This window comes from Condylura cristata, unplaced genomic scaffold (assembly GCF_000260355.1).
Source record: "Condylura cristata isolate star-nosed mole 26May11 unplaced genomic scaffold, ConCri1.0 scaffold00015, whole genome shotgun sequence".
NCBI lineage: Eukaryota > Metazoa > Chordata > Mammalia > Eulipotyphla > Talpidae > Condylura > Condylura cristata.
Genome location: NW_004567116.1, coordinates 8,065,593 through 8,081,656, shown reverse-complemented (window position 1 = coordinate 8,081,656; position 16,064 = coordinate 8,065,593). Strand labels below are relative to the sequence as shown.

The following is a 16,064-nucleotide window of genomic DNA, read 5'->3' as shown; positions in this document are numbered from 1 at the left end:
CCTAAGAGCCTTGTGGAGTTCAGTCTGCGTCACCACATAGGAAATTACTTTCCAAGGGCATCCATAGGAATGGAAAAACAAATTACTCACCTGCAATAACAACAAAAAGAAACAAAACAGAACCCGGAAGAACAAGAGCAATCAGACAGAGCAGTGTGACGACAGAGCGGAGACACTGGCAGACTGAGCGCTCGGAGGCGGGGCTGCTGCTGCAGCCGTTCTGCTTATCATCTTTTATATGTCAAATTTCTTCTGGGGAAAAAAGCCATCATCTTGCTTTGCTATAGCTTGCTTCCTCTCTATAATTGTCCTTGTGTTGATGGCAACAATTTACTATTTTACAATGGACTCAAGGTGTGGATGCCTCCTGCAGAGTTTTCTAGGGTAATGTAGCAATGCTTTGTCCTCTTTCTGAAGTATGAGACACAAGGTTAATCAAATGTCACTGAGCAGCATATACTGGAGGATGTTGAATTTTTAGGGTCTATTGAAGAAAGGGTAATTCATAACCTCCCTGGGACACAATTTGCTTTATTCATTTTCTTAGGTTTTACAGAATTATTTCTCTTCTTGGGATTGTACTCTTCATTTTACAAAGCTTTAAAATGAGACTCAAAGCACATGGCAACTTGCTTGCCCATTTAGGGAAAAATGTAAATTTTCTTTTTGTTTAAGTTAAATAGAGTCTGGAGCAAAAATATCCCATTTCAGAATGACCCAAGGGGAAATATCAGTAGTAAATTATGCTACATTGGGAAAAAGAACACAAAAGGCAGACACCAAACACCTCCATTTTCCCAAGATTAAATGATTATTAAAAAAGCGCGCCACACTGTATATAAATCAACATTCTCTCCCATAATTCTGTGCATCTGGGACTATAGAAATGTCACTGTCCCTGTCCCACATCTTCAAATTAACATTCTCAGGTCACAACAGTAAGTCTTCCCAAAGGGAACTTTCCGGAAAAACAAGCTATTTCCTCGGCTCATATTTCCCTGGAGGGAAAAAAAATAAATTAATACAAATAAAACCTAACCTGTTCAAATTAGATACAAGTGGACATGCTCCTGGGAAACATGATGAAATAAATAGGACAAAACTGAGACTCAGTACAGAATAGCAATTTGCATTCTTTGATTCAGGCAGAGCTCTCTAAGAACGAACCACAATTTTGTTTCATGGATAAGGCAAAAATTTCTTCCAGAACGCCAGTTTGGATTCTGGATCTGCCATTTGCTAGCCAGGTTATTAAGTGAGTCAATATATGTAAAGTTCTACAACAGCCCTAAATTCAGTAAATGCTAGCTTTTATCTATCTTTCAGTGAAATGGTGAGAGATGTCAGGAGCACCTGCAAAACCTCATAAATAGTGATGTGCACTGACGAGCAGACGCTGAAGGCAGACAGCCCTGCTTGGATGTCACTCTCCCAAACACCAGTGTGTGTGACCCTAGGTTATATGACTGATGTTATCTAAGTATATGAAACCCCAGTTTCTCCATATGTGACATGGGATACTAAAGAAAGGTACCCATCCTCACTTACTCTGAGCTAGTATATGGAAACCTCAGAGCATGGTGCCTGCAATAGTGATTGCTTAGTGAGGTGTCTGATACTCTGATATACTTGCTGTTTCTTTTCCACAGTGGGAGGTTACTTAGAAAGGAAGGAAAGAAGGGCCATCTTTCCTTTCAAATGAGGCCCATAATGGGAGACTGTCCATTTAGAGTGTAAAGCACAGAGTGAAAGCCAGAGTGCTCATGTTAGATCTCAGAGGAATGGCTCGAGCATCCCCGCCTGGATTCAGATGGGCTTGCTGGTAACGTGGGCTGAGCAAAAGCAGCCACAACAGCACTTAGGCTTTTCTATTCAGAGCACAGACTGTGGAACTGAGCCCTGAGACAAGTCACTAATGCTGTAATAAAGCACAGCAGAGAGCGTCTTCATATACTTCTACTATCCTTTAAAAAAGTGCTTCCCGGGCTCTCCCTGGTGGCGCAATAGGTTAAAGCACATTATGAAGCTCTCCAAAGCCACTACAGCACAATCCCTGCCAGGGAGCTGAACCACATGGCATAGCAGAGAGCTTTCCTGGCCTACCCGCTGCTCTCCTCAGCAGTGTACTTTGTCAATTTGCCTGTTCTGCTCCCCACTCTGTCTCTGGTGATGCCTCTCACCCACCACACTTCTGGTCTGTACCTCAGTTCTGTGTGCATAAATTAAATAAATCTTAAAAAAAATAAAAAAAGTGCTTCCTACTAAGAAATGGCTTTCACCTGATGGCCATTTAAAGTGACTGTGTTCAATTTAGCACACAGTCCCATCCGTTACTTTGGCTCCTACTAAAATCTAGGCTGAAAAAGAATCTTTGGTTGCACATGATATCACTTATTCAAGTCTGGATAAAACAATCCACTAAGGGAGACTGCAGAAGATATCACCTCTACCAACTTCATTGTGACACACAGTATCATAAATATACAACTTCTCATTTCCCGACTTCTCATCTGTACTATGGGAAAATATCTATATGAGGAAATTCTGAAGAGTTGTAAAAAGGTGAATTTGAAAAAATATAATATGAAATTATGGCCATCACCTGAATTACCAAACTCTAATTCAAGTGTGATCACTCAAGGCATCTAGGTCACCTCTAGGGATGATTCCTAAGCAGTACATTTTACCACTGTGCCAGAATGACACATGGAATGTTGTAAAGGGTACATGACTGTTAGCTGAAGGGTAAGTGACAAGAGTTAATATGGAGTTCCAAAGATGCTAATAAAAATAAAATGAAATGTGAAACAGAAAAAGCAGGGAAGGAAAGGAAGGAGACAGAACAAGAGCGAAATACCTCTTTTTGTAGCATACACCAGCAATCTATCCAAGAAGTATATATTGGGGAGTAAGGAGGGCACCCACCAGCAAGCCTGAAAAAGGCAAAATGTCTTGGTTTTAAAATCGTGAACATAATTGTGAAAGTCAGGAACATTACAATTATATGACTAAAAAGCAGAGAAGAGATTTAAAAACTAAGCAGTGTTCAAAAGAATATGATAATGGACACGAACAGATATAAGTCACTACACCTCCACAAAAAATAAAAAGACCAATAATTCATTTGACTCGCCTTTCACATAAGTTCTGAGCTAAAATGTGGCAGCTGCTCTACAAATCACAAAAAACATTTGAATGAAACATGATACGAAACACAATATCTGCACTCCAAACTCTACACAGCTTTCTATTTGATGGCAGTAACAATCTAAGGGTACAGTGTGTCAGGGACTGTTCAGGGACAGTGTTTTGAATTAAGTCACACGTAAAACCTCTTTCAAGTTAGTAGGGTCACTTGTCATGTTGGACATCAGTGGTGTCCACACCATTACCCACCTCCCCAACCCATACAGTGAAAAGGAAGAGGCTTCCATGGACCAGATTTCCTACTTCTCTGTCTTTAAGACTCCTCCTCCAAGAAGCCCTTGGAAAAACAGGCAGACTGTCATTCAACCCCTGAAACACCTTTGTAACTTTCACAAAAGAGAATAAAAATTTACCCATGGTGATTACAACTGAGATAGAAAAAAGCACAAAATGATGTAAAAATAAACAATTATATTATTAAAAATAATAATAAAAAAAAGTAAGGTAGTAAGGTAGCTGCTTATGATATAAATAGCTGCTGCTGCGGCACGGGGCACGTAGGAAAGCTCGTAAGAGCAGCACTCCTCCCCAACTTACTTTCTTTTTTTTTAACATTGTAGAAGACAGGTTTATTAGGAAAAGGGAAAGAAAAATAGAGCAACTGCACAGTCACAGGCAGGCAGGAAAGCTGCTCTCCCCCAGTCTCTACCAGGCCTGCTCTGCCTCTTGGGCTTACAGTCAACCCCTGGAAGAGATGCAACGTACTTACCCACAGTTGTTGACAGCCATGAGATTAGAGACAAGCACAAAGGGATAGGTCAACATACTGGCAAAAAACTGCAAAATGGTAAAAAGACAGCTAAGTTATTAGGTCATTCTAGGTTTTGTTCTCTTTCCTTTCTCTTAGTCAAAGATCTAGTGCCACTGTGGTCAAATTCTCCAGTGCTGGTTTGCTCTGAGTATACCGGGAAAGACTATAGATTATACATCTTTGAGCCTAGAGGTGCTTCTTCCTATTAACATACCACTATACCCACTCTTTGAACAAAAGGCCAGAGACTTCTCTTCTGTGATTGAATACTCATATAAAACTAAACTACATTATTTAAGAGAATAAGCAAATACAACTAAACACAACAAAGTCTTTCAAAATGCCCCAAAGAAGAAAAAATGAGAATCCCTCCTAAGACAATGGAAAGTACTTTAGAAGTCAAATACTCCAAGACTCCATATGACTGGATAGTGAACTTCTTGAGGGGAGGATAAGCTGAGAAGCAGGCCAGACTGCAGAGGGCAGAGCTGTGGTGAGAAGTGCCCACAGGGCCTCCCTGGTGGCGCAACATGTTAAAACGCAGCACCATGAAGCTATTCGCAGCTACTGCAGCATGAGCTCATCCCCAGGCAGGGGTGACCAACATGGTGCGCATTCTCCCTCACCTGTCCTGCCCACTGCTCCCCTAAGCAGTGTATTTCGGTCAATCTGCCTGTTTTGTTCCCCACCCTGTCGCCCCCGTACATCTGGCCTGTTCCCGAGTTGTTGGATGCATAAATAATGTATTGAAAGAGAAAATGTGCCCACAAACCCCTTCTGAAAGCTGAACAGCACTAACCATGTGGACTCATCATTACTCTTACTGTGATGTGTGAATTCTAGGTTAGCCCCACCTCTAACACGCATTAATGAATCTGAGAGGCCTTCCTGAGACATCTGGTTGGTTTAAGGCAGTGATAACACAGGTCAAGTCTAAAAGAAATTAAGCACAACTATTCCTAGAAGGTTAGGAGAATTTGAAAACTCACTCCTGTGACAGCTTGGGAATAACTCTTCATCTCATTCATGGTAGAAACCTAAAATATGAAAAGGTTTTTATTAGAATGAGTAAGAAAACTAAATCAATAGTAACAGCTATTGTCCCCAACTATATCAACAGAATCTGCAAATTATAAGTCTGACAACTTAAAATGAACTTAAGAGGATGAGAACATAAAATACTGAGTATAAGCATAAAAAGGCAGGAGGAAAAATGGTAAATTCCTCACTTCGGTAAGATGGCTTAGAAACAAATGTAGTGGCTTCAGGCAGCAGTCCTCCTGCCCACCTGTGCCCCTGCAGCTGCTCCTTGCACCAACTGTCTGTCCCTCTGCAGGGCAGCAGCCTCCTGCCTGCCCATGACCTGTCCCCTGACGCAGCTTCTGCTCACTGAGCAGCCCCAGCAGAGGCCACTCTCCTCAAGGCCACATAACTGCCACCATGCAGGCCTCTCAGCAAATCTGTCCCTCTCGGGACAGCACTTTTCTGCCGCTGGGTCTATCCAAGTGCCCTGTGTGCTTCTCTCCCTTTATAATAAATCTATCCTTTATGATATAATCTAAAAAAAAAAAAAAAAAAGTAATAGCTTCAGGATTTTGGAGAAAAAAAAAAAACCAAGATTGGCAACTGTCCCTCTAGCTCTACAAATACAATCCTTGCATAACTACCTTTATAGACTGTGTGAGGGACAAGTCATTTAACTAGGTGTGAGCAGACAATGTGGAAAAAAATCAGCCCCCATACTCATAGAGCTTACAATCTGGATTTAGTCCTACCCCTGGGTGTGTTCTATGGGGTTGCCCACGTACAAAGAGGCCTACAGTTGCCAAGGCAGGAAAACATCACTCCTAGGAAAGGCTGGTTCTTAAAACTTCCCAGGACTGAGAGTTTACAGGTCTTCCATTAGCACATAAAATCAGACACCACACCCTGAAATTGTCATGCTTCATGGTAGCTTCTAAAATCAGGTATGAATAAAGAAGTAGTCTCCTATAGCCCAGAGATAGTGTTTGAGCGCTTGGTCTTACCCTGCACACATTTGGGATTTTGTCCATGCATCTCTCTATGGTAAACAGTATGGAAATTTGACTGCTAATGCTTAACAATATAATGAGCCGGGAACATGATAAACTGCCATCAAAGTAAAGCTAACCTAGTGCCAGATGAGTACAATAAAATCAGCACCTGCATGTCTCAAGGGCATAACCTACCCCACTGTCCAGTGCATAGGTATTGACGAGGTAGGCCAGTGAGTTACAGAGCCACAAAGAAATGATGTCACCTAGGAGGCGAGGAATAAGACCCCTACACAAGGAAACAAAAATAAGAACCAAGACCTGTGATCAGTAAAGAGAAAATCCACTCCATACAAACACTTCGTAAAGAATTAGAAATTTCAAAACAGTCTATGAAACTGAAGATATCGAGTGCCAAAATGTAGCCCTCATAACTAGTTCATTCAGTCAATACAATTGTACTTGAAGCCGAGCATTAGCTAATGACTTGTATTCCTTTTTTTTTTTTTAAAGGTTTACTTTATTTTAGCATAGAAGAACTAAGGTGCAGGCCAAAGGTTTTGTGTGTGTGTGTGTGTGTGTGTGTGTATTTACCAGGGACAGAACTGGGGAGCAGAACAGACAGACCTCCTGAAACACACTGCTGAGGGGAGCACTGGATGAGATAGGTGAGGTCTGCTGCGTCATGCGGGTCGGCTTCTTGGCTGGGGATCGAAATCGTGCTGCAGTGGCTGGTGAGAGTTTGAGAGGGCTGTGCCACCAGGGAGGTCCTCATTCCCATTTTTTAAATGCAAGTCAGCTATCTTCTCTAGTATGGCAAGGGGCTCACCTTACTGTTGGTCACTAAGCAAGAAGGCCAAAAACTTGGCTACTGTGCAGAAGAGACTTAAATATGGTTGTTATTAAATTATTTGACATTTCGGAATGATGAAGGAAATAATAAAATAATGACGCAGATACAAATATAATAAGAAACATGCAAAACCATGTTTCCAGGGCCGGGTGATCTAGGCAAGGCAGCAGGGAACAGTGGAACAATCCCCACCACTATGACCAGGGTTCAAATGCCACTCCTATCACCCATCAGCTAGGTGACAGGCAGCCAATGACCTTGCCAGAGCATTTGTTTCTTTTGTAATCTCTAAAATGAGAATAACAGTAACTGTTTCGCTTATGTCTCAGAGTATCGGTGATAAGACTAAATCAATTACGTGGAATTTAAAAGCTATTGTTTAGTGAACAATAGCTTCTGTTGTTCTGATTTCTTCTTAAATACATTCAAGAGAATGAATGCAAAAACGTCAGGAAGAAAAAATGCAGCAGATATTTTTCTATTTTTCAAAATCTAAAACTTGGGATCAACTTATTTATTAAAAAAACAAACAAATTGGACCTCCCTGGTGGTGCAATGGGTTAAGTTGCAGCATTATGAAGTTATCTGCAGCCACTGCAGTATGAGTTCAATCCCGTATATGGTGCAGCAGACGTCTCCTGTCTTGTTCGCTGCTCCCCTTGGCAGTGTGTTTCAGTCAATCTGCCTGTTCTGCTCCCCACTGTCTCTGGTGAATCCTCTCATCCCACGCTCCTCAGGCCTGTACCCCATCTCTTGTAGGTATAAATAAATAAATCATTAATAAACAAACACAACAAAATCTTCATTTCAAGTATTTTACATGTGAGAAGCAAAAGTTTGGGGTCTTTTACAAGAGCACTGAAATCAGAGGGTCCTAACAGTGCTTAAGATAAAGTAAACCCAAAGTATACATTTTCCCAGGAGTTAGAACAGAATCATGTCCTTATTCTCAGCAAAGCTTCCTAATCAGACCAAAATTACATACACACAAACCAAATATTTACTCACGCAAAAAATCCTAGGATGCCCTCTTCCCGGTAGATAGTTGCTATGGAGTCACAAAGTCCACTAAGGTACAGAAGAAGGGAAGGTAAAATACATTAAGATGATTGTGAAGGTTTTTTAAATTAAATTATCACTTTGCTATGGTCAAGTTTATACCTACTCTCCCTTGTTCCACCCCCTCACACTACAGAGTTGAATTTGGAGAGAAAAGTGGAGAAGTCACTGACATGGAGTCAGGATGATTTCAGAACTGGTGGTTCTGCAACTTACTCTGAGAACCTCCTGAATCTACCTGTGTCCATTCACTTCTGATTTACTGGTGTGTGTATGTGCACATGCACACAGATGACATTACGTAAGATACAGGAATCTTTCCTGCAAACTCTCAGGCATCACCAAAAGGTATAACAGTGTCTGTTATTCTAATACTTTGGCTTAAACAGCTCTCCCTAAATACCTGGAAACAACAACACTTACCAGTACTTGGATTCTCTGCCAATGAATTGTACCATAGATCTCAGCGTGATCACTACAGAACACAGAGAAAAGACTTGTAAAATTTCATCAAGCTCAGGGCCTCCCTGGTGGCACAGGGTCAAAGACAGCGATATCAAGCTGCCACCAGCAACTGCAGCATGAGTTCAATTCCCAGCCGGCCAGGGAGCTGACCCACATGGCGCAGCAGACCTCTCCTGTCTCACGCACTGCTCGCCTTAGCAGTGTATTTCAGTAGTTCTGTTTTGCTCCCTGCTGTATTTCTGGTGAATCCTCTCACCTCTCCCACACCTCTGGACTAAACCCCAGTTCTTGTATATATAAATAAATAAATCTTCAAAAAATAAATAAGACTACATCAAGATCAATTTTGATAGTCTTGAGGAGGAGAAAAAAGTTTTTTCTACCTGAAGATACTTTGCTATCTGGATAAGCTGGATGAAAGCCAAAACTAGCAAACAAAAACAAAAAAATTTAGGAAAGGCACTTAAATGCATGTCCACATCAACCTATTTAAGGGGACAAGAGACCAAGTTATAAAAGAAATATAGTAAAACTGATTATTTCAGTTATCAGCTGTCAACGTACCATGGAAGGGATGTGTGATGAGGGTAGCAGCAGAACGGGCCATCATCTCTCGCGTAGTCTAGAAACAATCAACACACACTTCTTCACACACATGACACTCAAATTCCTGTAAGCAGCAATGAGGGTGACATTGCTGAGTAAGAGGGAGCCATACAGCGCTCCTGCCCTGCGGTTAGGATGCAGGAACGTGCTGTCATTTTACCGGCTTCTGCACTTGTGGGTTTCAACATTCTGTTATAGCTACGTCTCAAAATTTCTCTGCAGAACATATTTCTGTTGTCCTTTCAATTTAACAGATATGAGAAACAGAAGCAGGGCCCTCCCTGGTAGTGCAATGAGTTAAAGCACAGCACTATGAAGCTAGATGCAGCAGCTTCAGCACAACTTCAAGTCCAGGCAGGGAGGTGACCCACAGGGTGCAGCAGACCTCCTCTGTCTTGCCCACTGCTCACCTCAGCAGTGTATTTTAGTTGATCTGCCTGTTCTGTTCCCCACTCTATATCTGGTGAATAATCTCACTCCTCAAATTTCTGGTTTGTATATATAAATAAATAAATCTTTAAAAAAAATCACAGTTCTTGGACGTGGCTGTAAATGTCAGAGGTCTGTTACTCTTTTTGCTTGTAAACATTATCTTCAGTTACTCATTTAATACATCCCTCACCCTCTATTCCAATGGTTCTAAGAAGACCCTGTGGGACAGGGTCTAACCACAGTTAGGGAAATACAAAACGCATATAATACAGACATTTCTACTTCATGAAACTTAAGAGAAAATAAAGTTAATTCATCTGACCTACAGAAATAACTTGTTTGGGGATGGATATTTCAGAAGGTAGCAATTACTGGGAAATTGTGACGTTGTTATAGACAATTAGACTAAGAAATTAAGAATTAGTTCTGAAAGTGGTAAATATTACATTAGGCATAAAGTAAACTCCTATGGCAAGAGACAGGTATGTAAAATGGGTGATAAAGGCATTCTACATCCAGAACAACATAAAAGCATTTCTGAATACACAATATTTAACAAAGACACTAGCCACACTATTTTAACATGTTTGTGCCAGAGATTTTCAACTTTATCAGAAGACTTTTAGTAGAAATCGCTTTAATTTTAAAGGTGAAACGAGTAGTCAAAATTAGTTTCCTTAAAATACAAAATCCCAAACAGCAGGCAACAGCTCTTTTTCTTATGTTATACATGTAATAAAGCCCAAATCAAAATGAAGGTTTCATTTCATTTCAAACAGACATTGAAGACACTAGGCCTGATGATCCTGATTTTAAAACCGCTCCACTGTATATTCTGATTTAGGGAAACAGCACAGGATATTATTCAGTCCTTACCTCCTTGATAACTCGGTCAAAGCAAAATGAAACTTCTTTCTGTGCATTTCCAGGTCCTGACTCCTAGAAATCAAAATCAAAGAAGACAGGTATCTTGAAGGTTATAAATAGGACTATTCAAATTGTGGCCACCCTGTATGCCAACACTCACTGAGATGAAAGGGAAAATGAGTGCTTGTCCCTTACAAGGGACATGGCCCAGGCATAGAAACTGGTTCCAACCTACCTCAACCTTATCACAGTCCTGGTAATGCTGCAAAGGAAGAGAAAAAAGAAAAGGATGATTAAGGTTAAGATAATTTCTCTAGAAGACATAAAATGAAAACACTATTTGTAGAAAACAAAAGTCAATAGCTGATTTTCTTTCTTTTTCTTGCAACAAAGCTCCAGTTTACTTCTAATTAATCAAAAGGAAATAAATGTCTTAAAGTAACCTTGTTTTAAGGCTAACATAATGGTCAGTTGGGGTAACCAGGAAATGCTCATGAAAACTTTAAGGAAAATCAAACAAAATCCAGAACATTATTTTCTAAACATTCCTGTTTAACAGAAAATAAGCTAGTAAAAACAAAGCCTAGGGTTTCTAATCTTGTGGAAATCACAGGACCAATTCCAAATAGGGCAAGTCTCTTTTCTTCACTGTACAAAAGAACAGAGAATTGGTGCTGAGTCTGAATAGCTAAAGTTGCCTGACTTTTCTTTTCTGTTTCTGAAATGACTTTTTTTTTTCCTAGAGAAGAGAACATGAATACCAAAAGAGCCTAGATTAAACTGGAAGAGGAAATATTATTTGTGGGTTAATTTAAAAAAACAGGAGATGGGCAGTGTATAAATAAAAGAATCAGAAAATTGAGTACTAGTTGTACTAGATTTAAAAAAGAAATACTTTTCTTCTTTTTGGTAAAAAGAATTATGCTATAAAAAAACATCAGCAAAAGATCATCAAGGTAAGCCAAGTAAAATGGTGTTTTTGGTCACATTTCAACCGTTATCACTGCAACTCAAAGGTTAGAATTCTAATAGGTTCAGATGTTTTAAAATGTTACATTCATTTCTAAGAAAATCATAGAAGGAAAAAAAAACAATCTCTACACTTTCATTCCCCTAATGGAATTGTCTTCTCCTGTTCGTTATTCTGAATAGATTTCAATTTAATTCTTATGCAGATATACAGAAATCTTCTAAATGTTAACCATTTCATCAACCCTGAATTCGACTTTTTTTTTGTATAAGTTACTTATTTACTTATTTTCTTATTTCCTTCATGATGTGTTCCTCTAGGCCTCTCATTGTTCTGCACAGAGACACTGAGCAATTCTTTATCACTCTGCCTCACACTGTAATGAAACACTTGGTCAAGGAATGTCAAATGTGTCTTATTTTTCCTTTATGTAAAGGAACTTTGACTAAAGGACAACTGCCTTTCCACATTAAATCTCACTTAGTTAACACCAATACTTTCACTGTGCCCAAACTAAAACACTGGCCATTAGGACTACATCTCTCTGACGCCCAGCCTACCTGCATTGTTGCTTCCAAATTCAGCAGACAGGCATGACACAACAAGGATAAGGGTAGAGAGCGACAATGACTGAGGGGTGAAACAGCTTCCACAAAAGGACTGACTGAAAAGCTAAGCTAATTGTTAGACAAAATTATGATTTGTTCATCAAATAATAAAACATTAGAATTGGAGCCACCTTAAAGGTTAAAAAAAAAAAAGTGGCAGACTGGTACCAAGCACCATTTAGATTAGTAGTTAGCATACATTTGGGATTTAGCATTTATATGCTTTATAGATTTCATAAACATACACTGTTACTTTTTTTTTTTTTTAAGAATTTTAGCAACAGAGGATAATATATCCCTGGTGCCTGCCTGTGGGAGACAGAATAGAAAACCTATTGACTTTAATATTCTCAACCATACTTCCCATGAACTGTTGTACAGGTTACATCTTTATAAATAGAGCTAAGATTAACTGGGTTTGACCTACATTCTAACAGGTGCAGTTGAGAAACCAGTACAATAAAAATGATAAACTTTAGCACTTAAAGTCAAAAGGTGGCAAGGGCCCTCCCTGGTGGCACAACGGGAGGTTGGCCAGCCGCAGCCACAGCAACCAGAGTTTGATTCCAGGCCAGGGAGCTGACCCACATGGCACGGCAGACCTCTCCTGTCTCACCCACTGCTCTCCTCAGCAGTGTATTTCAGTTTATCTGTCTGTTCTGCTCCCCACTCTGTCTCTGGTGCATTTTCTTACTGTCTCTCCACCCCTGGCCTGTACCCCAGTTCTTGTATACATAAATAAATCTTAAAAAAAAAAAAAAAGTAAGAGTAAAAGATGGCAAACAGAAAGAACACTAAGAAAGCAAGAAATGTAACTAATGTTTTATGAAACAAACAGGAAAACTAAGAAAACAATTCACTATGTATCTACAACAAAAGCTACATAGTAACATTTTACCCCTTTTGCTTAAGATTTCTCCCCTTCTTAAAATAAAATTCTACAGCTATAACTCAGGTTCTACCTCTCATCTCTTGCCACCTTCCCAAGTAACCATACCTTCTGGTTGATTTCCTTTTTGTTGTTTTTTTTTTCTTTTCTTTTTTCCCCACCTTATTTTTTTTTCGGAACCATTGCCCAATTGCAATTTTCAAGGTTATTAAAAAGGCAAATATTCATATAGCCATCATCTGGATGAAAGAAAATCATTGCCATTACCACCCAGAACCCCAAGAATGCCCCTCTTCCTTCTGCATACAAATATGCACTGTCCTGACTTTTAAAATGATCTGTAACAGAAAACACTGTACTAGGATAACACTAGAAATAAGAGGGGCAAAAATGCGCATTAAAAAAATGCACATTTTAACCAGCTACAGTTACATATAGGCTCAAATAAGTGTATTTAATTTCCGACCAGAATAATCTGGATCAGAGGAAGAAGGTCATACAGGTCAAAATCCTTTCATTTTACACAAATTCCCCTTGCTTCCCAGGAAAGAATTTAGAACTGGTATTTCAAGAACATGTTTCCCAAAAGGAACAAAGGTCAAATATATAAATGTCTTTGAAATTGCTCCTGATGAGAACAAACTGTGCATAAAAGCTAATCAAAAAGTAAGAGAAGATTCATTGATTTTCCTCTTACCTGTAAAACTTTACCATGGACCACAGTTCCAAGGACTCCTGAACACAGTCTTGGAGTTAAGCCTGTGAACAGCCCACGCTTCCCATCGATGCTCGCAATGTGCTGAGCTAAGACATAAATCAGATTTTAATTCTACTTGAAAGAAATGGCTATCGGGAAATTTCAAGGAAACATGCTTTCCCTGTCCCTTCTTTCAGTAACTCCTGCCCATCAGCTCCCCAGTGTCATTCAATTCCAAATAAATCAGACACTTACCATAACAAAAAAGTCCGGGAAGCTGACATACTTGCCGCCCAAAAATATTTCGTCCTATTGTTGGAGGCAGGGGTTCATAGCCCACCTTTAATGACAAGATACCAAGATGAGAATCGATACAAGTTACAAACTCCCAAGAATGTCTTAGTTGCAAAGTCTTGAATAAAGAACAAAATCAGGGTTATATTTTTTAACACAAGATAAAATGCCGATTATGTTTTCCTTGTCAGCCTTTTGTTCTGTCTATTGGCAAGACTGGTTTCAATAAATTCCAAGTTTCCTTTTGGCTCAAATTCTATGAAGTAAGCCATGTTGCTGCCATAGATTAACATCAAATGGACAAACAGGAGAAAGGCACGTTTGTGTTCAGAAAGCTACCGTTCACTATGGAGGTTCAAAACATTTTTTAAAGAAACTCTAGGCCATTTTTATAATATGTAGACAAAATGAGAAGGCATCACTAAGCAAGGAAGCATCAACTTCCTATTTGGCTAGCAAGATTAAACACTCAGAAGTCAAAAAGTCAAATGCAGATTATGGCAAATTCACTCTGGAAATAATTACTGGCTACGTTCATATAAAAAGAGCAGACTGTCATTAACAATCTAATGGGGGCCATTTTAGAGTTAATGATTATCTTCTTATCGCTACAATATACTCAGGATCTTCATATTTAGTGCTAAAGGGATACTTGAGAGAATAGACACTGTAGGACATGGTTTTGACTAATGTGAGTCTTAATCTGTCCTTAAAATTGTCTGGACTTTCTGAAAGTGTTACTGTGCAACTATTTTTAAAATTTGAGTATTTGTGAATTTCACAAACCTCCCTTTCCTCCAACCTACTTGGCATCACACAGAGGTTATGAAATCAGGATTAAAGATGTTCAATTTTGGGGGGCAAAAGCTCTGAATGTCACTTTGAAAACCCTGTGTCCTGGAGAATTGTGTATGGGGTGGAGGGGGAAGCTCCTACCAGACCGAACTACAAAAAGCTGTCATCTCAGAGACTGTCTTGCCCAAATGTGACAAATCTGTGTTTAGATGTCATAGTATATTTTCGAGTCTTTGTTCTTGGTTCAAGTAACTTATTTTACAACAGCTTTTTATATATTTATATAAGCCGAATCCAAACCGGTCAACTGAGCAACACATCAAGTCAGGAATAAGAAATGTGACCTTTCCTGGAGTCGTGAGTTTTTGATGGAAGACAGAAGGTGAGAACAGGGTTCTGAAATCGGCTCCCGCTCCATGCCCTGGCACAAAGCAAGAGCTAATGATGTGCCCTCTCCATTAAGATTTAAAAAATGAATGACCTACCCAAGAAAGGGAAATTCAGAAAAGCTACTGAGAATAGGAATGGCTTACCACCTGCTAAAACCCGTCCTGCTTGCCCCTGGATATAAAACACATCTGAAAATTCTTTTACAGCTTATGAGAAACTAACTCGCTAAAACTCTTTCCCAGGAACTGACTTCCAGTTCAGACAGATGGTTTTCACTGTCCTGAGCCACAAAGGCTGCTGCTGGAGAGCGCTCAGTAGATCAGCCCAAATTTCACTCAGCAAGCACCCCATGACCAGTTCTGAATGGGCTCCTTGTGTCTACCTCGGTATCTGCTGCTAAAATCTCAGAACAGAATAGCAGCAGTAACAGCAGCAAAGGAAGAAGAAACGTGTGAACGAAAAAAGAAAATGTTGGCGTGCCATCCTTTCAAATTCGACTTCAACAGAGTATTTCGCGGCCAGTTTGGGGGAGAGGGGAGGAGGTGAGTGTTCATTTCACACAGGCGCGAGGGAGGGGCTGGGAAGCCCAAGGTGGCGACCGGCCAGGATCAACCTCAGAGAAGAAAAAACAAAGTTCAGAGAAGCCACCAGGCAGGCGGGGCGGCGGCAGTTGGCTGCAGGGAAGAAGCCGGCCTCCCCGGCTGACCTGCAGGCGAGCCCTCGGGAAGGCCCTGGGGCAGGGGCAGGGCCGCGGGCGGTGAAACTCGTCTCAGCCGGGAAGGAAGGAGCAGCGGAGACTGAGCAGCATCTCGGGAGACTCGAAGGCCCCAGAACCGATCCTCAGGCGCCGCGGGCGGCGGCGACCGAATAGGGCGGCGGGCGGGGAAGGGAATGGCGACGACTCGTACCTGGATGAGCACCTTCACGTACATGAGCGGCTGGGACAGGATGGTGAGACCGGAGCCCAGGAGCACCTGACTGGCCGCGTCCGCCATGATGGCAACCCGCGGACGGACAGACAGACGGAGCCACCGAGCCACCCAGTCAGACAGGTCACGTGCCCGGGCCGCCGGCTTCACTGGCCCGCCCGCGGCGCGCGCGCACGCACGCACCGGCGCGCTCCGCCCCGCCTCGTCTCCGCCTCCCGCCCCGCCCGGAGAAACGGC

At 40.9% G+C, this 16,064-nt stretch overlaps 1 protein-coding gene across 1 annotated transcript; it reads right to left on the bottom strand.

The window, feature by feature from the left end:
- Window positions 1-581: 581 nt before the first annotated feature.
- On the bottom strand, window positions 582-16,064 carry MTCH2 (mitochondrial carrier 2). The gene is made up of 13 exons (XM_004682813.2): window positions 15,807-16,064; window positions 13,675-13,759; window positions 13,420-13,526; window positions 10,491-10,517; window positions 10,265-10,327; window positions 8,915-8,972; window positions 8,309-8,360; window positions 7,835-7,894; window positions 6,169-6,262; window positions 4,948-4,995; window positions 3,917-3,984; window positions 2,858-2,933; window positions 582-998 (listed from the first exon to the last, which is right to left on the bottom strand). Exons 1-13 carry the CDS (start codon window positions 15,891-15,893, stop codon window positions 912-914), a joined length of 912 nt encoding a protein of 303 aa, XP_004682870.1. The 5' UTR covers window positions 15,894-16,064; the 3' UTR covers window positions 582-911.

Coding starts and splice junctions, on each gene's coding strand:
- MTCH2 (XM_004682813.2), bottom strand. CDS start 15,893: ATGGCGGACGCGGCCAGTCAGGTGCTCCTGGGCTCCGGTCTCACCATC. Junction 10,328..10,490: donor AGGACTGTGATAAGGTTGAG/GTAGGTTGGAAC, acceptor TTTGATTTCTAG/GAGTCAGGACCTGGAAATGC. Junction 3,985..4,947: donor ATTCCCAAGCTGTCACAGGA/GTGAGTTTTCAA, acceptor ACCATTTTGCAG/TTTTTTGCCAGTATGTTGAC.